We start from the raw sequence: 25,026 nt of genomic DNA, 5'->3' as shown, positions 1-25,026 counted from the left end.
CTACACCCTGCCACAGAGAAGACACCTACCATACCCCAAATGAACAGGGGAATAGCTACAGCTAACACAGGCCTTGGGAGGACAGTGGGACAGAACAGAGGTGCAGAACAAGGGATTTTAGTAGAGAAATTCTGTCAATTTGCAGAACAACTGACTGTTTTTTCTAGGCATTGCCTCTTTGGATAATTCTTTCCAGACCTAGTATGCTAATAGGGGCAGGCACAACCTGTCCTGTATCCTCTCGCTGGCCACCACCACATTCCAGCCAAGGACTGGAAAAGCAAAGAAATAAAACCAAAACAGAAACTAAACTGTGTGTTAAGGGGAAAAGAACCCTGCTCCCTGCAGGCGATCTCAGGAAGCCATGTGGCACCAGTACAGTAAATAAAAACTGAACACGTGTCCTCTTCTTGGTCCCCTTGGAGACAGTGGCAAGCCAGGGATTAGCAGCATTCATAGTGCTCCTACTGGTTTCCATGATGAGGGACACAGAGGAGACTTGTGTGGTGCCTGGGGAACTGGGGGAGGCAGAACTGGAAGGGACCACAGGGACCCATGAGGGCCCTGGAAGGGAAGGAAGGTGGGCTGCTTTGTTTATTAAATATGAGCCTACAAAACCTGCTTTGGCTTTGGTCTCACCAGATCCCATCAAGGCATAGGATAAATTGCTTGTCCGTGGTGGGAGCAGACCTACAACGATGCCCTCCTGAATAACTCCTCTCTTGTGTTTGGTAGATTTCTATGGCCATGGAAGCCTTCCCATCTCCTTCCCCCATGGCCCAGTAAAAATTTTTCAGTGAAAAATGACCTCACTCTGTATGTTAGATGTGTGGAGAGAGACCCTGGCTCCACCAGACAGTCCCCTGACCACAGCTCACAGCTACTGACCCATTTTGGTGAGCAGGGGAAAGCTGTTTCCCACCAAAAGCAATCAGCAGGAAGAAAAAATTCTGAAAGAATGTTTCCCCAAAGTCCAGCTAACTGCCCAAACCAATTCTCTATCTTCTTGGCAGGAACTCTACATTTTTTAAAAGACATATCTGAAAATTACAGAAAGGCATTGAGTCTCTGCCCATCACATAAATCCACAGCTCCTTCTGAATCATTCAGAACTGTGCTGCCCTGGACTTTGCCAACGCAGTCACACATCTGCACCAAAGTCTAAATAAAATCTGTGTGCAAATCAAAGGAGTAAATTTCATGAGTAACTAGAAATCGTTAGTTTTTGTGGTATGTTTGCAGCTTTTTCTTATTCTAGCACTGTTTCCTGAGCAGACTCTGTAATATTCCACTTCAATCCCTCTAAGCTGCCGGGAGAGCATGTACTTCGCAATCAAAGTGATTCATGCAATTACATGAGCCAGTGCAGAGTAAGGGAGTGAGAATCCCTAATCTAGAACATTAGCACTTATCTGTTAAATGCTCTTTTTTAGCGTACTGCAGAACCATCATCTCATTCCTTATGTAAGGTTCTTCAGGGACTACTATGACAACAGCAGTGCTGAAAAGCAGCGTAATGAGACACCAGGAGCACTGGGAACAGATCGCTGCAACAGCAGGTCATTACAACAATTTCTTGTCTGACCCCAAAAATAACATCACTTGTGGATGCTTTTTTATTGCTGAAGTTCTTTGTCAATCTGTTTCATTTTTATTAGTGCATTCATGGGGCTGTTTCTCTTCGTACACTGATTATTGACTTGGTCTGCAATATATAACTAAGAATAGAAGTGTGGCTATTCCCAGGGGATGACAAGACTCCTGAAATCATGCCATAAACTTTACAAAGTTTGTTGATCTCTTGGAAAGAGCTTGGAGATGAGCTACCAGAACCACTTGTTGGCGACGAAAATGTTGCTGTGTAGTGAAACAGGTATTGTGGAATTTGTTTCCAGCTTATTACACATGGAAGGTGAAAATTCCTGGTATTAGAGGGCTTAATATCATATGCTGGTCCAGATCAGTGAAATCCAAACAGAAAATGAGGTTTTAAGAGTTGGAGTAGTTTGCTGAGGGAAGTTGTCTTCATTGTTGTAAGTCAGCGCTTGGTATCTCTTGAGATATGTGCTAGTTTAAAACAAAACTTATCTCTCTACATTTAGGATTCACTAATGAAATTTATGTCTCGATTTGGTAAGAATTCAGACAACAGTGCCTCTTCTAATCCCAAAATCAGCATTTGTGTTTAGACTTTTTAAAACTTAGTTTATTTGACGTCAGAAGAGGCCAGTCATGAGCATGAGGTGTGTGGATGCTGCTGCTCTCCTCACCTGCATCCCATCCTGGGGCAGAAATGCGCTGAGCTCTCAGACAATGCTACAAGTTCCCGCAAGCAGCAGCCCCATGGACATCTCCAAAGGCAATTCTGCGTGTGAGAATTGCGTCTCACAGCCTGAACTGCCTCTCATGTTCTCCACATTACGCAAACCACTGTTCATGTGATCCAGCATCACACCGGGGGTGCCCAGACTTGCTAAGCCACTCACACCTCGGATCCCAGTTGGCTTTTACAGTCTCAGTGAGAGCTGCAGGTATGAAGCCTCCATTTCTCTGCCAGGCTGCTGCTGGTAACCTGAGAAGGCACTGGCCAGCTCCAGCCACATCAGAGAGGGAGGCAGGAAACTTAGAAGTCATTTACAAAAATATTTGCAACTCAAAAAACATAAATAGTGGTTGCATAAATGCTGGGGACACAAATTAATGTCAGCAGAAATGGTCTCTTCTGCCTCATGTACAATCCCTAAGAGAGAGAGAGCAAATGACTGAGAAGGGTCTTGGCTGGCTGGCTGTGAAGCCTCCACTTCACCAAACATTAATTATTGACCTAAAGCAGAAATGTTGAGTGAAAGAAGGACTGCATCCCAGTTCAGGGTACAGCTTAGAAATTTATTCTTGAATTACTTGTGTGTTCGAGTTATTTCAGGCACTACAGGCAACTGATTTGACGTCTTTCATACCTTGGGAGAACATCACATCTAGACTATACATTTTTATATATATCTTACATAAATAAATACATTCTTCCTCCATGAGTCAGCAAACTTTCCCCATTTTGCTGAATCAAGACCATTGTTGGATATACAGTGTGAAAGATTAAACAAATTAGATACTGTCGTTATTCAGAGAGTTTTTAGGGCAAAAAGATAATTCTCCTGTCTCACATTACATGCTTTTTCTCATTTCTTTTATGAGAAAATTATCTTTTTAGATAGAGGATGTATTCACATTCTCAGTCTTCAAAATTCTGTAAACTCTGTAGTGCTTTATCACTTGAACAGGCCAAATAATTATTTTAATGCCTACTCCTAGATAGTGTTCAGTAGAATTGAGGCTTTAAGAAGAACCAGAGAGACCCACCAACTGCACTGAAAGCTAAAAACAGGTATTTCACTCCAGATTCTTAAAGCAGCTCGGGGCTTTTGTATAATCATTGTCATACTGTGTCAAGTCTAAAATATTGTGATTAATTCAGGGTGATGTTTCCTAATTCTGATATTAGAATTTTTATGGTGGAAGATGTTTACTGGATTTGTGAAGGCGATCTGAAAATGGGACTTTTGGAGTTCCCTCTTGGGAAAAAGCCAAACCCTTCCCAAGCACAGCCAGAGCTGGAGCTCCACTGCAGCTTTGCCCACAGGTGGTTACACTGGATCCTCCTGCTGGGTGCTCCCATATGGAAGGAAAAATGTTCTTCTGGGGTAGATTCCTTTATACCAGGGCAGTATCAGGGGTGTCAGTGGACAAGTATTTGTGTGGAGGATTGGGGACGGTACACTGTGCTTATTGTGATAAAGCAAAAGAGGCTGGAGAGTTGTTTCTGCCCTGTGCTGACCCCAGGTGCCCTACAGGGTGCTCTTGGTCCTGTACCAGCAAAGACTGAAAGGATACAGAGAGAAATGTCACATGTTTCAGAATGAATTTGTTCAGTAAAAACCCAACTACGCAAAAACCCTTTTAAACGAAGAAAAGTAATATGAAGCTACTCTTCAAAGTGGATCGAAGAAATAAAAGAACTTCTGAAACTGTGGTGCATTCACGAGATGGGCAATGTGAAGATTTACATTTAAGACATGTTGTGGATTTTTACTGCTTTTGCAGTAAACCAATTGTAATGACACTGAAATTCAGAAAGTCCTCTCCTCAACTTTCACCTTTTCTTTAAGAACAGGAATGATATAATCGGAATTGATTAATATTTCATTACAATTTTGTAATCATGCAAAGGCCATATAGAAGTGCAAGGTCTCTTCTGATAGCAAACCAGTTTTAGCACAAGTTGGTAGTAAGACTGTACACATTAGGGTGGCTTCTATTAAGTCTATAGCATCCCCATTGTAATGTATAATGCTGCCCTTCCAGGCTCAGGACTGACAACCTTTCATAAATGATACTTTTTATGTCAAATGGTTTTTACAAGAAATGACTGAGTCGACACAAACCTGCACAAAATTCTTCTCTTCCCCCTTATTATTTCTCCTCAATTTTACAGTGTTTTTAGAAGATCAGGAGGTTTAGAACTGAAAGTGATGATTTGTTTTTAAAAGTTCTGGGCACCTGGAGATTGTGCAAATAATCATTCCTGGCTTCCATTTATTTTTAATTTCTAGGATGCAAATAAAATTTAAAACAAGCTAATCCCTTCACCTGATTTAAACTGCCGATGCTTCAGGCAGCAACATGAGTTTACAACAGCTAAGGATACATCCCAGTTATTTTTAATCCTCTCACATCAAAATTGGCTTATCCCAATTTGCTTTTAAAGCATCCTCGGAGTAAGGCTCTATTTACTCAGCCCATATTTGTCTTGGGAGCACTTGTATGAAATAACCGTAAGCACCCAAAAAGGCCACGTTTGTAATGAAAACACCTCCAGACAGACTGACCCCCTGAGGGGAGGCCACTAAGGAATCGATTCGACAGCTTCTGACCGGGACTGAACCGAGCGGGAGCGTGCGAGACACTCGGTGTGTTACTGCTCCCCTGCAGCTGCGCTCAGACTCGCCTCAGTCAATGAGGGAGACTGGCTGAGGCCTCAGGGAAATGTGGGCTCTGCAAAGGCTCAGCCTTCCCAGTTGGAGCAAAAATATAAATTGAAAAATCTGTGGGGGAAAGGGACCTACGTGTGAGAGCGGGACACGCTGGAGGAGGGGAGCAGCACAAAGGGCCCAGAGAGATGGAAGTGGGAACAGAGAGGCAGGAAAAGGGACAAAAAGGGAGTTAGGAGGGAGAAGAAAGGGAAAGAGAAGCATAAAGAGCTGGAAAAGTAAGGAAAATAGAGAAGGAAAACAGTGAGAGAAGCAGGGAAGGAAACACTGCTTATGTTTTAGTGATTGAACTGGGCTCTGATGCTCTTCACAGGGGACGGAGGTGCCCAAAGGTACCACCGTTAGTGGTTACATCTTGGTTTGTGCTAAATTTCAGTGGTGTGCATGTAGAAACAGGAGCTCACTGAGACCATGAGACCATTAGTGCTGGAAGGAGCCAGCGGTGTACTGGGTCTGAAATGGGGCTCCCTGCTCCCGGTGCTCCTTCTTCTCACCATCTTCCCATGGATCTTTGGTGGGAGCCAGCCCTGCTGAAGAAGAGAGCTGTTTTCCTCTTGTGCCCCTGGGTGCCGTGGGAGCCAGGAGGGCTCAGGCCGGGGCAGGAACTGCCTGTGGCAAGGAGGGGAGAACCACAGGAGAACATGAATTCAAAGGGGTTCTGGGCTTCCAGCAGGAACAGGGATTGGTCCAATTCTTACTGGGACTGTGGGGCATGTTTGCTTTGATGTTGCTCTGCCCCAGACAAAATGAGGCGTAACCTCTGTGTCCCCCCACAGCCATGTCCACAGCTCTGCCATCTGTCAGCAGAGGTTGGATTGGGAGCTGCAGGTGGTGTCTGTTCCAGGGGCAACATCAGACCTGGGTCTGCTGCAGGCCAGGGAGCTTGAGACACACGAGCAGAGGGGACATGGGCACCAGTACAAGCTGGCTCCAGTGGCTGTGGGCTACCACTGCCCCACTGTGGGATGTGCTCTGACCTGCTCTGGATTACCTCCTCCTTCAGCAGGATCTCCTGTGGATCTGCTGTGTGCTGTCCTCGACTTGCTGCGGATTGTCCCCATCATGCTGTTGGATGTCCTCGAGACCTGCTGTGGGGTGTTCCTTCCCCCCCAGCCCTGCTATGAGATGACCCCACGCCGGCCCTGGGACGTTCCCCCAGACGTGCTGTGGGATATTTCCCGCTAAGCCCAGGCCGCCCAGACCCGACGCAGGACGTCCCCATCAGGCTGTGGGATGTTCCTTCAGCCAGCCCCGGGCTGCCCCCATCCCTGCGCGCCGCCCCCGCCCCTCGGCCCGCGGCCGCGCACCTGGGCGCGGTGTGTGCGCACGGCGCCCGCGGCCGCGACGCTGCCGGGCGGGGGTGACTCAGCCCCGGCTTTATAACGCCGGGGCGGCCGCCGAGCCCGGCTCCGCTGCGCCGCACCGCGCCCGCGGGGAGCGCCGGGCCGCGGCACCGCACCATGCGGAGCCTGCGCGGAGCCCCGCCGGCGCTGCCCCTGCCCCTGCCGGTGCTGCTGCTGCTGCTGCTGCTGCTGCTGGCCGCGGGGCACGGCGCCGTCATCACCGGGGTGAGCGCCGCCGCTCGGCACCGACGGCACCGACGGGAGCCGGCACCGGGCGGGCTGGGGCTGGCCGGGGCTGCGGGGGCGGGAGGGCTCCGCCGCGGCAGCGGGGACGGGAGCCGGGGTTTGTTCGCGGGGAGTGATAGCGGGACTGAGGAGAGCCTCCCGGGATAAGACATGCCAGGAGAGAGGGGAGTGCTCTGCCGTGCGGGATGCCCGGGGCTGGTCTCTCTCTGGGTGAGCGCTGCCGAGACTCGGGGTCTGTCCGCAATCGGTGATGCCAGGACGGAGCGGTCTCGAGTGCGGTGACGGATGGCCGGAGCTGGGATAAGTGATAACGAGGACGTGGGAGGGAAAGCCAGGTGATGAGAGATGACAGGGCTTGGGGGTCCGTCTGGGATAAGTGATATCGGGACGTGGCATCTCTCCAGGGGTGAGGGATGCTCGGGGCTGCGGGTCTCTCCTGATTAAGTGGTATCGGAGCCTGGGGGTCTCTCTGCGGAGAGTAATGTCAGGATGTGTCAGTGTCTGCGGTGAGCAATGCCAGGGTCTCTGAGGTGCGGGGATGCCGCAACGTGGGGTCTGTTCGTTTGGGGTGAGGGACGTCTGGACTCGGAGAGGTTGTCTCCAGGCTGGTCCGGGAGTGTGCAGATATTCCTGCTGTTTTTCCAGGGCTGAAGCTGTCTGCTGTCTCCTCTCTCCCCCATGCAGCCCCAGCTGTCCCCAAACCTGCTCTGGGATGGTCTGGCTCAGGGCACTGCGCTGCCCACTGTGCACCCCAAGTTCCTCCAGCCCCTCTGTGTATAGGGCAGGATTACAACCCTCATAAAATGCTGCTTTCCTTCTTCTTTCTTTGGCTATGACTGTGCTGCTTTCCTCCCTCAATAGCCACCCCTTGCAAATAAGTCTCTGTTGTCATTGCTTTTAAACTCAAGATTTACTCTGGTTGTGAAAATACTTTTCTCCTAAAGACGTTATTCAACCCAAAGCGTTGCATCACTCTAAAGTAAAATCATTCTTTTAAAGTGTTTGCTTTGGATTAATAACCCAGTGCTTGCATTCCTTTGAGAGCTTACATGTCTTTTGTAACCATCAGAAGTTGCACTCACAGCAGCAGATTTCTCTGTGGCTGTCCAGGCTCCCTGTCCAGATCCCTAAAGTTCATGAAACAGCTCATGGGCATTTCTCTGGAAGTCAGATCAGTTCCCAGGACTGATTATTTTTTTTAGAGCAGAGAATGTGAAGGAATTTTTTAGTATTTGAGGATTTCAAGTTTCTTTTAAGTAGAAACATTCCTAGCAATGGAGGAGAAGTTTATCTGTTACTAGAGTTGTGGCTACACCTTTAAAGCATAATTAATCCATTAAATAAAGTAGTTGTGAGGCACTGAATAATAGATCAAGGACAAAGCAGATTCAAAAAGTAAAAATAGATTAGAACTAGAAAATGTTACTTTATTAACTATTGCAGAGCATTTCTGCTTAAATCACTTTGATGCATTTTTGGCTTTTGATGAATGGGCAAATCTCAGATGAGAGCTGACGTAGGTGTTCCCCGACCTCTGAGCCTGCAAGATGTTTTTCCTTTGCAATTTAAGGACTTTTTAAAAACTTTCCTCACTTCAGTGGTGGTTCCTGTGCTAACAGCAGTTGCCTTTGCAGCTGGCATTTCACCTGCACATATTCTTGGGCTGATTTTCCAGAAACCGTGTTTAAATGAGGTGCTCATGTGGTGTTCGGAGATTAGGAGTAGCAGCAGGAATCACACATTGCAGATGAGCAGGCTGGAGCGCTTGGGTTGAATATTTTCAATACTCGTCACCCATTTTTTGAAAGGGAGCCTTAAAAGTTCTGCCAGAGGTAAATATGTGCGTGTGAGTTTTAGAAAGAAATTGTTCAGCCTGAACATAGAGACCCTTGCTTGGTAGAACATACTCGGGTGTGTTTTTCAACTGAGTGGCACTTCACCCCAGGACCAATCCCACAGAGATGGATGGGGTTTGAGATATATAACTGAGGAGAAAAAAGGGAGTCGGGAGCTGACAGGTGAGAAACAGCAGAGCCTGTGACTCCAGCTGAGCAGTGGGCACTGGTGTGCCGGGGGCAGCCAAAATCACTGGACCTGCATTTTTATTTGTGACCAGGGCAAAATAAGATCATTAGAGTGCTTTTTTTTTTAGAGAGAGGTCAGAAAGTGAACGTTATCTGCCTGGCAGGCAGGAGTCGTGGTTTTATGGCCATATTAGTCTTAGAAGCAAATGCTCTGTGTTTGGGCTTACCTGCAGCACAGAGCTCTGTGTTTAGGAGTTGTTTGATTCACACACACGATTTAATAGTGATCCTAACGCAACAGCTTCTTCCTAAATTACTGGCTGATCTTTAAACGTGTATTTTGATCTGGCTTCTGCTGGTCAGTGGGGTATTTACCCAGTGAGTACAGTCTAGTTATTTATCATGTAAATCCCAAGGTGAGATCAGTGAGTTTTTCCCTCAAGAGCATGTTTACTCTGATATGCGTCTTCCCCAGAGCTGTTATCATAATTTATGTACTCTTTATGAGTTTCCCATTTACGTAGTGCTGACCAGTTACTTCGGTCTCTCACTGCTGCTGTCAGACACCAAGAACAGTGAGTTAATCAAGCTTACCTTTGGGGTGTAAGCAGAATCTTTAACTGATGGCATTCCTCACTGGAGAAAGGAGACTGGGTTTTGCATTAAATCCATATAAGTTTTTGATTAAAAATTAACTGAAAGATGTGCAGTAACTTGTTTTCAAACCCTAATATGTCAATTGCTCTTCATGGTTTGTGGGTTTTAAAACATACCCACTAGTTTGCATTTTGGTTTTTGCTTATCTAAGCTGTATTGGGTAAGTGGCTAAAATATTTTTTGCCTCCCTTGAAGGGGAATGCTACCACAGCAGCAATTTTTTGGATGTGGACACTTACGCAAAGCTTTTCTTAAGACCTCTTCTAGCTACATGTAATTCTAGATAATAACCACAGAATCCAGATTTAAACTCTTATTTTAGCTACTTCCACTTGGACTTCTCTAACCAAACTATCGTGCAGTTTTGCAAAGGCACTCACAACCATGATATTGTCATGTGAAATTAGAAGGAATAGTTACTTAAAAGTCATTAAATTAATGGATGATTTCCTATCTTAGCTCCTCCATAAGACTGGTTAGGTGACTCTTTTTGGGACTCTTTTTGGTGACAAGTCTAGTGCGGTTGCTCCTTGCTCCTGCCTGAGCTCACTCAGGCACCGATCTGGGAGCTGGGAAAGCAAGTGGCACGTGCCATGGTCTATCAGTGTTCAGAAGTTGGGACTATAAATCACTGACAGTCCTGGGTTTGGCCCCGAGCAGCTCTGTGTGTGGTCCTGGCTTTAAACAACCCGCTCTCAACTCCGAAATGTGCCAGCAGCCTCCACGTTCCAATCCATGGGAGACACAAGTATTGCAAATCAGCCTTAAATCTTATTATCCAGCCTTAATGAGCCATGATAACTTATGGGGTGCCAGAGGCAGCTTCTGAGCACCTGATCTGTCCTATTTCTGGACTACATTTATTATTCATTTAATTTGCTTAATGCTGTGTTGAACTCCAGGCCTGCGACCGAGACCAGCAGTGCGGAGGCGGGATGTGCTGTGCCATCAGCCTCTGGATCCGCAGCCTGAGGATGTGCACCCCGATGGGAAACCTGGGAGACGAGTGCCATCCCTTGAGTCACAGAGTGAGTATGTCACCGGGGGGGCTGTGGGGCTGCAGCAGGAATGTCCTGAGCTGTACGTCACATGGCATAAAAACTACAACATGGTGGAAAGGCAGGGAAACTCCCCATTCCTTACAATATCCAGACACTTGTATCTGTATGGGAACAGTGATGAAGGTACCTACGTAAGGGAGCACATTACTGTCAGAATTATGTTGAAGAGAATCAGAGGATGAAAGCACTTGAAAGCACTACACGCTTCCCAGATTGTTTTCTTATTAGTTTGTTGTAGCTGCTTTGTTTCGTTACGTGATCCAAAACAGTGTTAGCAGTTCCCCAGCGAAGCCTTGCCAATCCTTGCTCGGGTGCTCAGGAGCACAGCAAGTGCCACCGACCCCAGTGCCAGTGGACAAGATCCTGTCACAAGTATAAAAACATCACCAGCTAGTGCTGGGACACTTGGTGCACTGAGAAGCTGTTGACACACACTTGGAGTTAACTCCCCACAGGCTCTCTTTGTTTCTATTCTACCTATTAATTTCAAATATCCATGTATGTATACATAAATACACACACACATATCTAACACCAGTTACATACTAGTACATTTTTAGGTGATACACAGTATTATTAATACAATTATTTTAACAAGTACATTTCTTTAAGGCTATATAATTATGTATTTTATATGCAGTCTGAAAAAAGCTGCTTATTTAAAACACAAAAGACTGAATGGGATGGTACCAGGGAGCTTGAGAACCTGGTGGTCTTCAGAGCCATCCTCAGGGAAGAGCACAGCCCAAGAGTCATCGCAAGTGAAAGATACAAGGCAATAAATTCAGATCATAAACGTGCAGCTAGTTAGCTGCCTCTCTCACTGTTTCTTCCAAGGCCTGGCTTCTCAGCTCAGTATCTACAGTTTATTCTCTCAGTTTTAGGAAGTTTAAGGCTCTATTTTATTGCAGTTAAATTTTTAAAACTTCTGCTGTGATATTGGGGACCAAATTGACATTTTTACTATGTAATGTAGCAGGTTTTTCTTGTAAGGGCTTTTTCCATTACCACGGATTAGGATAAGAGAAATTGTCTTCTAGAGGGTTTTATGAACTTATTGTTATTGGGCAATAATTTAAACTGTCTGATATATTTCAAGCTGATTGCTTGCATAATTACAATCAGAGAAGATGCCTGTCCACCCCAAACTTAGTCACCGATGTTTATAAGCTTTATGAGGTTAATTTTAGATTTTTGATTTCTCACCCCACTGCTCTTCCTGGGAAACACAAAGCAAATTGATTTACTGTAGAACGTGGAATGAGGTTATTTTAAGGATGGAGGGTTTGCTCAATGGTTCCTCTCAAGTAAATACTTGTGTAGGGAGCAGCTGGGTGCCCTGATCACCAAAACCTTTCATTTACCTGCAGGACAGGTCAAAAGCAGGCACCACAAATGGCCATGGCACCGCAGGGACCTCCAGAGGAGCCTGGAAATTCCTGGAGAAGATGGTTGGCACTTGGGGTTCTGCTTTCTAGTTTGTTCTCAACAACTAGATGGTGATGGACTGATGCCGTTAGCAGGTCCGGCTGGAATTTTGAGGCAGGGTCTGAGGCAGGGCCAGGCAGGGTTTGCAGGCAGGGCCAGGCAGGTGAGCTTTGGCAGCGTGGGAGTCCTGCTGAAAGGAACATTTCCTTGCAGCAAGTGGAATGTTTTGAATAAATCACCTGAGCTGTTGGAAGGCTGAGAGCTCAGGGTTTGGGGTTTGCTGCAGTGCTGTGTGTGGGCACCCAGAGGAGCGATTCCCACGCGGAGTCCCCAGCACCTGTGGTTGGTGCCTCTCTGCTCACACCGGAGCAGAGGGGCTGTGGTGGGTGGCATGGAGTACCCCACTGCATCCCTTGCACTGGGGCTGCTCTTCAGACAGTGCTGGGCAGGAGGCTGGTGCTGGCCCAGGGCACTGCAGGTGATGTGAGCCCTCTGCCCACCCCCTGCCCCCGGCGGGCTGTCACTGGAGTCAGGCTGGTGCTTGGCACCATGCGCGGGGAACTGTGCAGGACTTCCTCAAAGACAAAATTTGTACACTGACACAAGAAAATCTTGAAATATTAAAATTTTAGGCTCCAACCACACAGAAATCTGGAAGTGAGGGAATTAGGGCTGGCTGCCTGGCTGGTAGCAGTGGCTTTGTACCTCTGTGCCTCCTTTGCTGCATCCAGGGAATCCTCAGTGTGTGCTGCCAGCTGGCAGCACCAGATCTCCCAGACATTTCCCACTGGGCTGTCCTGCTTGGCTCCTGTAAGAAACAGAGCTTGTGACCAAGTTGTTGAAGAGTGTCAGTGCATGTGCACGTCATGGCACAATTAAATTTGTCTAATGTACTCCATATGTACTCCCTGCAGCACAATGTGGCTGGAGGAGGGTGGGATGAAATAAGAAACCTCTGCCCTGTGGTGAAAAGGATCCTGCTCAAAGGGAGGTCAGGCAAGGTGACCTCCAGAAGTCCCTTCCAGCCTGATTACCACGGGATCCCAAGGTTCCCAGGTCCTGCTCTGTGCCATGTGACAAGGCACGACTCAGGATATGCAGAAAGCCCTGCACAGTGGCTGTTAACGTGGTGTTAAAGGCCAGTGCAGTTTCACAACAAACTCCTTTATGAAACAGGAGTAAATGGAGAACATGTGTCACAGATGCAGATTTACACAGCAACAGGACTGTTAACATCCTGCTCTTAACCGTGGCTTGACCAGGGTGTACAACAGGGTTGGCTTTGCCATCTGCTCTGTGCTGCAGCTCGTGGGGATCTCTGGCTGTGGAGAGAGGGAATTAGGCAGCATTCCCCATAGCCCCACTATTCCTCCCATCCCATCCCATCCCCCCAGCCACCAGTGCTGTGGTTCTCCCTGTCACTGACGTCCTTGCTTTGTCCCCAGGTCCCCTTCTCCGGGCGGCGGATGCACCACACCTGCCCGTGCCTCCCAGGCCTGGCCTGCGTGAGGACTTCTCCCAGCAGGTTCAAATGTTTACCGGACTTCAGAAAAGAAGACATCTTTTTTTAGCAGGAGCTGTTCTGCACCAGAAAGAGCCACTCGGTATTTTCGTTCTCTCGTTATTGTGACAAAAAAGGGCCAGCCAGGGGAAGCCCTTCACCACATTTTCCTGCCTCACCAACATCAGCTGGAGATGAGACACTGCTGTTGTGGCCAAGGTTTTCAGGAGGGACTCGCAGTGGAGGATGCTTTCATTTTGGGGTAGCAAAATGACATCTGCTAGAGCAAAACTCTTTCTGAGGGCAGGGGCTTGACCATTCCTGAATCATTTTGTAGTCTTCATGGGCCAGTTTAACCCCAGAATGAAAAAATCCAAGTTTATTGCCAGTTTTGGAAAAATCTGGCCACATTTTTACACTTTGGAATACCTGAATTGAACTGAGAGTTGGATAACTGCATAGTGTGAAGAACATGACAATTGCCAAAAGAACTGTATTTACACTGCATTTCATATCATTATTAATATAATTTTATTTGTAAGTTAGGCGCACATCTAGGGTAAAGGTTTAACCAATAGATGTAGTTTTTACACTTTTAAAAAGTGGCAGGTGGAACCAAAGCATTTCAACATTCAAGAGCATTAAAAGATTTCGTTATTTTAGTATTCTAAGATGAGAAGTTGTTACTTGAATTGGTGTAAAACTACCTGATCATCTCAAACTATGTATTAAGATGTAGTTTATATTAAAGAAAATGAGGTTTATTGTAATGGGCTGCCTGACTTCTTGTATATGTATCAAATTTGCTGTGTAAAAATTCTGTATCAGAATAATGGCAGTGTATGATTTGACTTATTTTAATATTATAACATTATTTTGTCACTGTGGTTTTTCGTTTTTATTCAGTGTAATCTGTTATCCCACACTTGATTTCACCCAAGCTAGCAGAGCTCCTTGTGGATAGCTTAGCAAAAGATTATGTGCCTCTGGCTGCTTCTTGGGAAATTTGGAGTTTACAAGGCATGAACTCCTCAATCAAGCTGCAGTCTCAGAATTTGGAGGAATCTTGGTGTAAATAATACGAGAGGTTTTTCTTGGCTCATGCCTCAAAGGATCAACTTTAGCCCAGCAAACATAAGATTTGTGGGTTTTCTATGAAATACTGTGTGACTTCATATTTACTTGCCAGTCCCCAGAGCTGGAATTCCAATAGTTTGTGTGAGATTCACACGTTTCTTGCTCTCAGACATGCAAACATATGCTGGAACTGGAAAAGTGAAGGCATTCATCTTTCAACAATCAGTGCTTTGCTACTGGTGGAGATGGGTAGGTTGGAGAACTGAGCACGCTGTATCAAGGCCAGACCTGTGTTACTTAGAGGAGAAACATCCCTGTGAGTTACCAGGTACCTTCTACTGGGCCCCACAACCTTCCTCGGGAGACCGAAAAGAATAACTGGATCGGTTATTGCCACATCCTCATGGATCCTGTACATATTAGGAAAATAAAAGTCTTGAGAGAGATTGCATCCTCCTGGCTCAAGACAGCCCATCCCCAGGGTACCCTCTCCAATGCCTCTGTATTTTGTCTCCCCCTTTACAGTGGGGATACAGCAGCTGTGCAAGTGGCAGCAGAAGAGAAAAATACTGACGTGCCACTAAAAGGTAATATTACATGTGGTTTGCATTAATGTGATCAGGTACAAAGTGCCTGTATTAGATCTGAAGTCTCAGAGGGGCTCAACACTAGCCCAAAGGGCTGGTGAAAGGCCAGATCATTCCCATGCACTGCAGAAATTCCCATAACCTGGATTAAAAACCAAACTCCAAGGCTGATCCTACCACCGTCACTAAATAGGGGGGCTCCCCAAACACCCTGTGCACCCACAAAGTCTGGGCTTGCAGAGGAGGAACACAATGGGTGTCTGGGGGTTACTTTTCTGTCCATGTCTGTCCCTACAAAATAAGCTCAAAATCATGGACTTCAACTTACACAAAATCAAGAAGAAAAATAGGAGCAGTCCAAACGTGCATGTGTCCCATCTCCTGCTCCATTTTTTTTAATCAGAGCACAAAAAATGAACCATAGCAGGAAACAGTAGCCCTGCTCCTCATCTCCTGCTGGCATAATTCACCAGTGACTCCACTGAAGGCAGTAATCCTGGTTTATATCATTGTCAATGAGTGGACAATTATATCTAAGGACTGCCTCAGACCTGCCAAACTGAAATCCTAGGAGAGTTTATCAGACAAGAGCAGAGCAACTTTGTAGTTGTAATTTGTGCCGATTAACTTGTGGGATTAAGCATTTATCTGGGTAATGAGAACAGCCCCAATTACATGAGTTCAAAGTTCACACCATCTATAGCAAGTGGAAGTTCTCATGTCCTGCAGACACTCCTGGACAGGGTATTTGGATGGTGCAGCTTTGAGAGAAGCATTATCCCATACTTGTCCTTGAGGGGCTTCTCCACACCTTCCCTAATGATGTAGGGGAGATAAAGGCAAAACCTCACTGTCCTACATCCCCACTATATTCACTTGGCAACAATTATTACGACTCCCCTTCTAGTAATTTAATTTCCATTAATTGACACTCACAATGGAGGTTAGTTGATTTGAGAGAATCATTCTGGAAGGAAGATTAAGCTTTTTGCATCCCCATTATTTCCTAAACTCTGCCCTAATCAATTATCTTTTCTCCCACCCTAGGGGAGGTTTCCTCTCCCAAGCACATCTGCAAAGTCCCTTTAATTTCTTTCTGCAGTGGAAGGGGCTGAGAGGGCACCCTCTACTTTTGCTTTACACTGATAATAGGCAAACCAGTGACCACGAGTATTTCCAAATGTGAATGGCCATGCATTCCCTCCTGCTTTTCCCTGCAGCCAGCTTTTGTCTTGAGGAGCACAGCAAATGACTCAAGATGACCCATGGAAAAGGTGGCCAGCCTCAAGCCAGCCCTGCCACGAAAAGTTTCCTGCAGCCCCCTGTGCTGCTCAGTTTGCGCCAGAATCACCCTGGAAATTATCTCAGGCCAGGGACAGCTTCCTCACCCACCTTGGAGCAAGGGAAGGGGACAGGCCCTTGCAGGAGAAATCAGATGAGAAAACAGAACAGAACTTGTGCAGCCCTGGAACCTCCTAGGTGCACAGAAGAAGCCTCATTCCCCAGTACATACTGCTTGTGAAGAGAGAGACTGGTTTAAACACTTCCCTTTATTCACTCCACTTAGGAGATCTGTGCCAACGTGTGTTTTAACTTTATTAATATTGCAGTAATTTCATTAATGATTAATAGAAATATGTGCATTAATTTTTAGTATTATATGAATATTGATATTATAGACATGCTATAAAATAATGTTGATACCCCACCACACTGGAGAAGTTTCCATGTTTATTGCCAGATTTTGGGTTAGCAGAGAGCCCTTGCAGGAAAGGGCACCACCACATATAGTGAGTTGCTGCCTTAATTTGATTACATGCTTGTTAGGAAAGGGGAAGCAAGGTGTTTGGGGTTTGAGGGTGCACAGCTGGCTGAGCCAGCACACACCTGTGAGCCTGGGGGACTTCAGGGAAGGCTCTGCTGCTGAGCACCAGAAAGCCCAGCTGAAACTCTGCTTCATCTGCATCTTCCTGCCCACAATTCACCCCTGGGCATTTCCACCACTTTAAAAAAACAACGTTACAAGTCTTTGAGGAGGACGGGACACAAAAGTAAATTATTCTGGTTGTGTGGCAGGGGGATGGGACTCAAATCTGGATGGGTCTATACAGAAAAGACAGGTCACCCTAACCAAATCCTGGTTTTACAGAACCAGTAATTGAAAGGAGATTAGTTGGCTGAAGGTTACCATGGTGTTTGAGATGTTAAAAGGGAATAATGTATACCTCTATGGAGAGCATTTTAAGATAAGAGATGTGATTATTCTTTTTATTTTTAGTTTGTAGTGGTGTGGGAAACGTGTGACCCCAAAACTCTAATGTGTTTGATGATCATATAACATTCCTCATCGAGAGGTACCTGCTAATTTTCCTCATCAGCGCAACCCACCAAACCAAAGGATGATACCAGCAAGTGTGACCCCAGACTGAGGTCCTTGCCAGTGCCCCCCCATGCCCCAGTAGCTCTGGGATTAGTTGTTTCTGCACAGATGGATATTCAAAAGAAACAGAAGGTGCTAAGAATCCCTTGATTTAAACAAGATGTCTCAGGAATTTGATCTTGACAATGTGTAACATGTTTTCCAGAAGGAATTAGAAAATTGCAGGAAGAGAATAGACTGTGCAAATGCAAGAGGATTTTGATAACAGCAAAATCAATGTGTGTTTCTCTGTTAGAAAGATATGAAATGGCAAACCAGCAGGGGTACAGTCGTTAGACTAATCAATAATTCTGAGCACAGGAATGGAGATGAGTTTAATGCACATCAGCAAATCACCTATGGCTTCTCAAGGAGAGTCTTGAGTGCAGGCAGACCCAGCCCAGTGCAGAAGGACACATTCCAATGATTTGGCAGGGCAAGTGCCCCCATATGACACGTCTGCCTTGGAAGATGGTGGCAGCCTTTGGGTCACTCTGCCTGGTCATCGGGGCTGGGAAAGGCTGGATGTGAAGGGCTGAAGCTGAGTAATCCTGGTGCACTGGAGGGAGGAGGATGGATGGCAGCTTGTTTTGTGACAAGGAGTACAATGCAGGCTGACAGCAAAGTGTGCAGGAGAGGAGGAAAGAGCAATATAACCATAGGGCACACCTGTAAACACCCCTGCGGCAGGGGTTTCCCAAAACCCTGAGTGTGAGCAGCTTAGTGGGGCAGAAAATGAAGGCATGCACAGTGTCAAAAGGACAGAAAGTCTCCTGTGCAAAACCCAATTTACCTGGCAAGTTCTGTGCATGTTAATTGTGTGCCTGGAGTGCCCAGAGCATTCCAGACTGACGCTCCACTGTACCGTGGCACCAGGCATCAGCGTGTTACAGGCATATCCCTGCCCCCAGAAGTTTACAAATCTCACAGACCATATAAAGCAAGTGTCTGTGCTGTACTCAGCGAGCACCTGCATCGCTGCAGCCTGAGCTGGCCTGGGATGCAATGCTGTCCTTGCACTGCATCCCAGCACACGGTATAGGAAGGATGGGCTTTGGAGCTCTGCACTGCTCTGCTTGGGCAGTGTATCTCTTCCTGGGCTGGGAATTTCACCAGGTCTCCCGAACTCCGGTATCGTGCCTTCACCACAGCATTGTAACACATGGAAAGGATTCAATCTGCTCTTAAGTGTAATGTGGCTTTGTAAATCCCAAGGCTGTAATGCAGTGCAGAAGCAGACTGAAAATATGGCCTGGTTTCAGCCCAGCAAGCAGGGCTGGGTCCTCTTTATTTACTTTTTCTCTTGCACATGTGAGTGCCCCCATGTCATTTCACGCAGAGATTTGTGGCTCTATCACCGCGAATGGGAGGATGTGGCTCTTGCTGCAAGGAGTTTGCAAACCAGCAAAGCTGATATTAATTCCAGGGGTTGCAGGATTCACCCTATATTTACTCCTCCAGGCTACATGGGAGCCCAGGCAGCAGAGCACACCTCTAACCTCTTCCATGGGACCTGCCAGAAGGGCCAGCTCAGGGAAAGGCACCAGTGAGGCAGCTGCCAACACTCTCACTCTTTCCAAAAATTTCACTGCATCCTGTCAAATTAGTAGGTTTTTAATTTTTTCCTCTCCAATTTCTTTTCTCACATGGATGAAACCTTGACAGAAAGGTTCCCCATCCCTTCAAATCCAACAGCAAAACTTCCTGACGGTGGTGGCATCATAATTTCAGCTCCCTCCTCACCCTTTTATTAAACTCCCCAAAGTTGCTAACAAACCATTCACACAATGCAACAGAGCCTTCAACTATTTGGATTGGGTTTACATCAGCACTTAGGCTCAGACAGATATTGCACAAACAGTAAGAAAGAGTCTGTCTTGCTGAGAGTTTGGATCTATTGGGGAGGAAAATCATCGCCAACCCCTCTGTTCCCACTGGCAGCTCTGTGGCATGTCCTGCAGAGCCCTGTTTCTGCAGCTTCTCTCATTGCCCTTCCAGGAAGTACTTTGGTGATGCTCAGCCCAAACATGTCCCTCCTTTCACACCATGGCTCTGCTTTACCTCTGCCTGTGATGCTGCTGGTTCCTTGGCTCAGGTGCCCATGTTCTCCCCCCCGTAGTCACTGCAGCTTGGCTGAGCATATTGCCTCTTCATCTGCCTTCCTCCACACCCAGATGTCTCCTGGGGCCCTGCTGGAACTGGCTCCCAGGGGCAGCTCGGCCCTGTGGGCACCCAGAGCTGGTCTCTCTGCCCCAGGGCCACTGCAGCCCTGGGGCACCCAGGGGACTGTCCCCTCGCCCTTGGCACAGCACATTGAGGGACCTGCTGTGTAGTGGGAGTGTGCAAGGCCTAATGAGGGAGGGAAAGGAAAAGAAAAGGAAAAAGCCCAGTTGATTTACTTGACTATCAAGCTACTCAACGGTTTCCTTTCCATCACCCTCCTGCAAGTGCTCAGTGACAGATGGGGACAGATTGAGTGGTTCGCTGCAGTGAGGTAATATTCCACTAAATCATTCCTCTTTCTCTCACTGTCAGAAAGCACCCAGACTTCAGCCCTTCCTCTGAATCTTCCTGTGTTTCCCTCTTTAATGACAAAGCCATTTTAGCTCTACCTCTGCTAAAATTTCTGAGAGAAGCAAGCACTGCTGTTTATATGCAATGATAAAATGGGTGTTGTAAAACAGGGAGCAAAAGGAAGGAGTGAATCACCCTGAGACAAAGAGGGTTCTGGTGCCCTGATTTCCTTTTCTTGCCCATGTGCTGAGGCTGAGCCCCAGACCCCAGCACAGGGACCCTGGCTGGGCAGGCAGCAGGCTCCGGGCAGGTGTGCCGTGGGCAGGAGCGCAGGCTCACACTGCACGTCTCACAGATGGAGGATCCATTTATTCTCTGGATGATTTGTTCCAATGGTTAATCATCCTCACACAAACACAGAATTATTTCTTTAATGACATACCAGTAAATAACATTCAGAAACATTAGGATGGGCTTTCTCTCCACTGGGCAATCTCTTCTTTCTGCCTACTCTATGAATGCCATGATGACTGCCTAAAATTAGCTGTGACTTCACAGCTTCCCTGTGCCCTTGCAAGACAAGCTTTGAACTTGAAAGCCTCCTACACAAAGTGCTTTGCGCTATCAACCTGGTCACGGCAGACGTGAAAAATGCGGCACTGAAGACAGTGGCCTTCCAATAAATACGTCCACAGCACAGCCATGCATGACTTGGATCAAAGACAGAGTGCAAGTACTGAGGTCATTAAACATGAATAGAAATACAGAAATGCAACAGCTTGCGTGAAAGGCTGAGCTTGACTTTAAAGTTAAGTGATGAAAGCTCATGTAGTTAGCGATTGTTCACCCGTGATAATGCTCTTGCCATCAGTGGTTCTGTGTGTTACACAGGTGAATAACTAATCATTCTTGGGATAAAGCATCGAGGTGTGGGGCAGTTAATGACTTGTACCAAGTGAAAACAGGCTCGGAGATGTTCAGCATCAGCAGCTCTAGGGAAGGTCAGAGTGCCACAGATGTCAAGTTGGAAAATCAGCTCCTGGTCACCAGTTCTACAACCAATGGATGAGTAAGGATTTACCCCACACAAGGTCCTTCAGGAATGACATGGCATCAGAGGTCACCAGCAAAAAAGGAGGTTTGGGGTAAGATGTCCATAGGCACAGCCCCAACCCAGCACGACTTGGCACCAGCTTTTAGGAGACTATCTTCACTGATGGTCTTTCTCGAATGGCTACATTTCTTCAACACGTCACATATTTTTTAATATTCTGAAGCATAAGAACATCGTAGCATGCAAAATGCTTCCTGGTTCCTATCACAATAGAGTTAATTATAGCCTGTGCAGTGTTTTGAGCAACTACAAAGGAAGCTGTGCTAAAAATGATGACTTTAGGAAACATCTATTAGAAAACAGCCCCCCTGCCATGTTTCTAATAATTTTTTGATTTGCAGCATAACTATCTAATAAGGTTTCTGGGGTATTCTGATACTGTGTGGAACGATCCAATCTGCAGCCTGAGCTAATGAAGTGATACTTAGCATTGCATTCTGCCAATATGTGATAGTTATTCTGGAGCCACGTCCCACAGGGTGGTTTGTTGGCAGTTCTGAGCAAGTGCAGGTGCCTCTAAAGAGCAAGGTGACTGCGCTTAATCACGTGGGGTAGGTGGCAGAGGTCCAGCCAAACTCCATGCATCCTCTTCTGGGAAGAGAGGGCAAATGCCAGCTTTGCTATCCTTTGAGCTCTGCACAATGTGTCCCAGGGCAGTCCCACAGCATATGGCAGAGCAGCCTTCTGAAGATGTAGCTGTGCCACATCCAGGTAGAGCCTCAGGAAAGAACTGTTGCTATCAGACTAAGCCAAATTCCTGCCCTTTTCCTCGAGGCTACTTGGCTTTGCACCATTTTGGGAGGCAGCTTTGCATCCTCTCTGCAGACTGGTATTGGAAAAGCAAATGATGACAGCATGTAGGCTACACATCCCCTGCTCATTCTCCACCTCTAGGTCTCTGAATGAGACCTTTACCCAACAACATAATTTGGCTGAAGCCAAATATTTCAGCTCCTTTCCTAGCAAACTCTTTCCAAATCTAACAGCAGAGCTACAAGCACCTCAGCGTACTGCAGGCACTGAGTGCTGTAAATCAGAGATCATCTTAGCTGCTAACTGGGATTTCAGACCAGTGTCATTTTTCAAGCTGGCCTGACATTTAAGTCTGTACTAAAAACCTCCCCTGACTTCAAGATTTTGACTGGTAACACTTGTAAGGAACGTGTTAAATACCTGGTGAGTGAGTGAAGATGCCAGCAGCAATCAAGATTTTTCCGGAGCAGCTCTCAGCACAACTGCAATCCCTCACCACAGATATGCAGAAGCAGCACGCTGTGACCTCTGAGCCAGACTGTGAAGAATCTCTGGGGGAGATGATATTGGTATTTCCTGTAGTACTCAGCACTTGCAGTGCCCAGATTATGGGAAACTATCATGCAGCTGCCTGGAGAGGTAGGGAGAAGACTGAATGTACACTCTGGTCAAGCACAGGTTGATGGAAGAGCTGGGAGAGCCCCACTGCTGTGCAGCCCACCAAACCTTCCAAGCACGTTGTGTTTTGGTCAGTGGGGATGGGGACGGGGGTTCAAACCATCTGAGTTTTTGCAAGTGAGCCCAGGACTTGTACAGGCAGCAATAGCTTCTGACGTGGGGTAATTATTAACACCCAGCTCTCACTGAGTCTCAGTCACTGGCCCTTCTGAGTGAGACCGAAAGCACACTGTTTTTTGCGGGAGGGAGGATTTACAGCCACACCTCACAGTCCCAACAGCAGCAGCCATGTCTCCCTGTGCTCATTCCATTCTCCCCAACATTATTTCTCTCTTTTTGTTTTTTTAATCCGGAGCTGGTTTTCATCCTCCCCGACACCCCTTCTCTGATCTTGGTCAAAGCATTTAATCTCTGTGACCCACTTTCCCCATATGCAGAGTAAAGGCTGCTATGAGAACATTAATGCTGTGATTTGGAAGTACTTTTTTTTTTTTTTCCTTTTTTTCCCCCCCCATTTTCTTGTATTTCCTCAGATTTCAGAAGAAATATTTATCCCCTGGTGCTTCTCCAGCCCCTTCTGCTTTTCCCTACTTTCTTGGTGCACTCTCAGCCAGCAAAGGGGTGTTTGTTGGTGTGCTGGCACCAATTTAATTTTCTGCCATGTCCTTGATACTTGGTTTCACATCTTTTGGAATTAAGCCCTATTGTACAACACCCATCTAAACCCCGAATTAAAGCTACTGGAGTTCCTTCTCTTTTGTACTACCACAGCCAGGATCATAATCTGACTGACATTACAAATACCTAAAGTATAAAATTAACTTCAAACATTAACTTCAAACAGCACTGATTTTGCCCTCAGAGTATATCAGAAGTCCCGAGACAGCCCTGGAAGCTGTGTGCAAGCAAAAGGCGTGGTATATAGATAATTTTTTTTTTTGTATGCTTGTGCTGTAGCAAGGCTGGGTCTGGCTGCCACTGATGGGTGATAGCAAAGCACCAGTTATCTTCACCAGATAAGAACCAACTCACCCATCTCGTGAGGCCACCACTGAGCTGGGGGATGCCTCTGCACAGAGGATGGTATTCAATACAGAAGCACTGCTTGATAAGCCAAGTCTAAATAAAACCATCAAGTCACCCAAAGGTGAGTTTTCATCCCCCGCATATACGACTGACTCTACAACTTGTGCTCAATTTTTCTAGAAGTGAAAAATCTGGTTCTTGCAGCTTTTAAGGAGGTTTTAAAATAACTATTTTCCCATCTCTGTGGTTTAAATAGAATCATAACCATACTACTTATAGCCTGGAAGAGAGAGAGGATGCCAAAATATCAGACATTTTTAATAGAGTAAAGAGAAAGAAAATATTGGCTTGGTTACCAGCAGGATTAGGAAAAAGATGGCAAAAGATCTGAGCTACAGATCACAGTTCTATGCCCTTACTACGTAGGCAGTTTCTGAGGGAAATATGAGATATGAGAAAAGTTTCAAAAGTTGGAACCCTGCAGAAAAGACCTAAAAGTAAATCAGGGGTGTAAAGCATACTTGGAACACAATTCCCAGCAATAGCATCCATGCCTTGCCACATAGTCTTTGTAACACAGCCCTACCCCATTACTCTCCAAGACTCACTAAGCTATCATCTGATATTCCAGCTTGAAAATGTAATTAGCACTGATAACCAGCTGCTGCTGTGATCTGAAGTATGTGACAGCTTTCCTTCTGTACCCAGGTGCATTTTCAAAGTGCTTTAGAAATGATCTTTATGTCTCTCTTTGTTTTAAAGATACCCCATCCATGGTCCTATTTCTTAGCCCAGTTCTGGCAGCATTGGTACTGCAACTGTACCAAAAAACTCAAATTGCAACCTTCTCCTTATGCCCTGCAGGAAATGCTGCCTCTCTGGTATCCAAATCCAAGTTGAGCGTGGAAAACAAGGGTTAAACCAAACCAGGAACCCCACATTTCATTCCCTGTCTCAGTCTGAAGCTGCCACCTTTGTCCTCTTCTGATCTGCCATGTCTCTTTTGTGCTCCCTTCATAGTCACAGGACAATTATTTCTCAGATGATGTCTACCAATTTTAGACTACTCTCTACAGAAATACTTGGCAGATGTAGATTTCTTCATGTAAACTGAGGCTATATCCCTGCCATTTTGCGTGAGACTTGCCCCAGCACGTGTTTGTTAAATGTTACATGATCCATCAGAAAGGGAAGCACCTCAGGGACAGCTTCCTCTGAGACAGCTAAGAAGTTGTGCCAGGATCCTGCCACCAGGTTACTGGTTAAAATACTTGCAGAGAAGTTTTTGTAGAACAACAGAGCAGGTTAAAATGCCATGCTTAATAAATGTAAGCTTCCCACTAAGAATATAGTTTATAAATGAGTATGGTATTGACCAAGCCACAGTGGTAAAAAACTGCTTTGCCAACTAAAATTAGCGATCCACAATTACACACTCTTTCCTATCATTAACAGAAGAGCAATTAGCTACAACAGAAATTTGGTTTCAGCAGACACAAAGAATTGTGCTCTTTAAACCTGTTGCCCATCATGAATTTAAGTCTTCTTAAAAA

At 46.2% G+C, this 25,026-nt stretch overlaps 1 protein-coding gene across 1 annotated transcript; it reads left to right on the top strand.

Moving 5' to 3' along the window:
• Positions 1–6,505: 6,505 nt before the first annotated feature.
• PROK2 (prokineticin 2) lies at positions 6,506–14,192 on the top strand. The gene is made up of 3 exons (XM_039559098.1): positions 6,506–6,613; positions 10,218–10,343; positions 13,250–14,192. The coding sequence occupies exons 1-3, from the start codon at positions 6,506–6,508 to the stop codon at positions 13,373–13,375; spliced, it is 360 nt and encodes a 119-aa protein (XP_039415032.1). The 3' UTR covers positions 13,376–14,192.
• Positions 14,193–25,026: the final 10,834 nt, after the last annotated feature.

The sequence above is a fragment of the Corvus cornix genome, chromosome 12 (assembly GCF_000738735.6).
Source record: "Corvus cornix cornix isolate S_Up_H32 chromosome 12, ASM73873v5, whole genome shotgun sequence".
Taxonomy (NCBI): Eukaryota; Metazoa; Chordata; class Aves; order Passeriformes; family Corvidae; genus Corvus; species Corvus cornix.
This window is presented reverse-complemented; position numbering and strand designations above follow the sequence as displayed.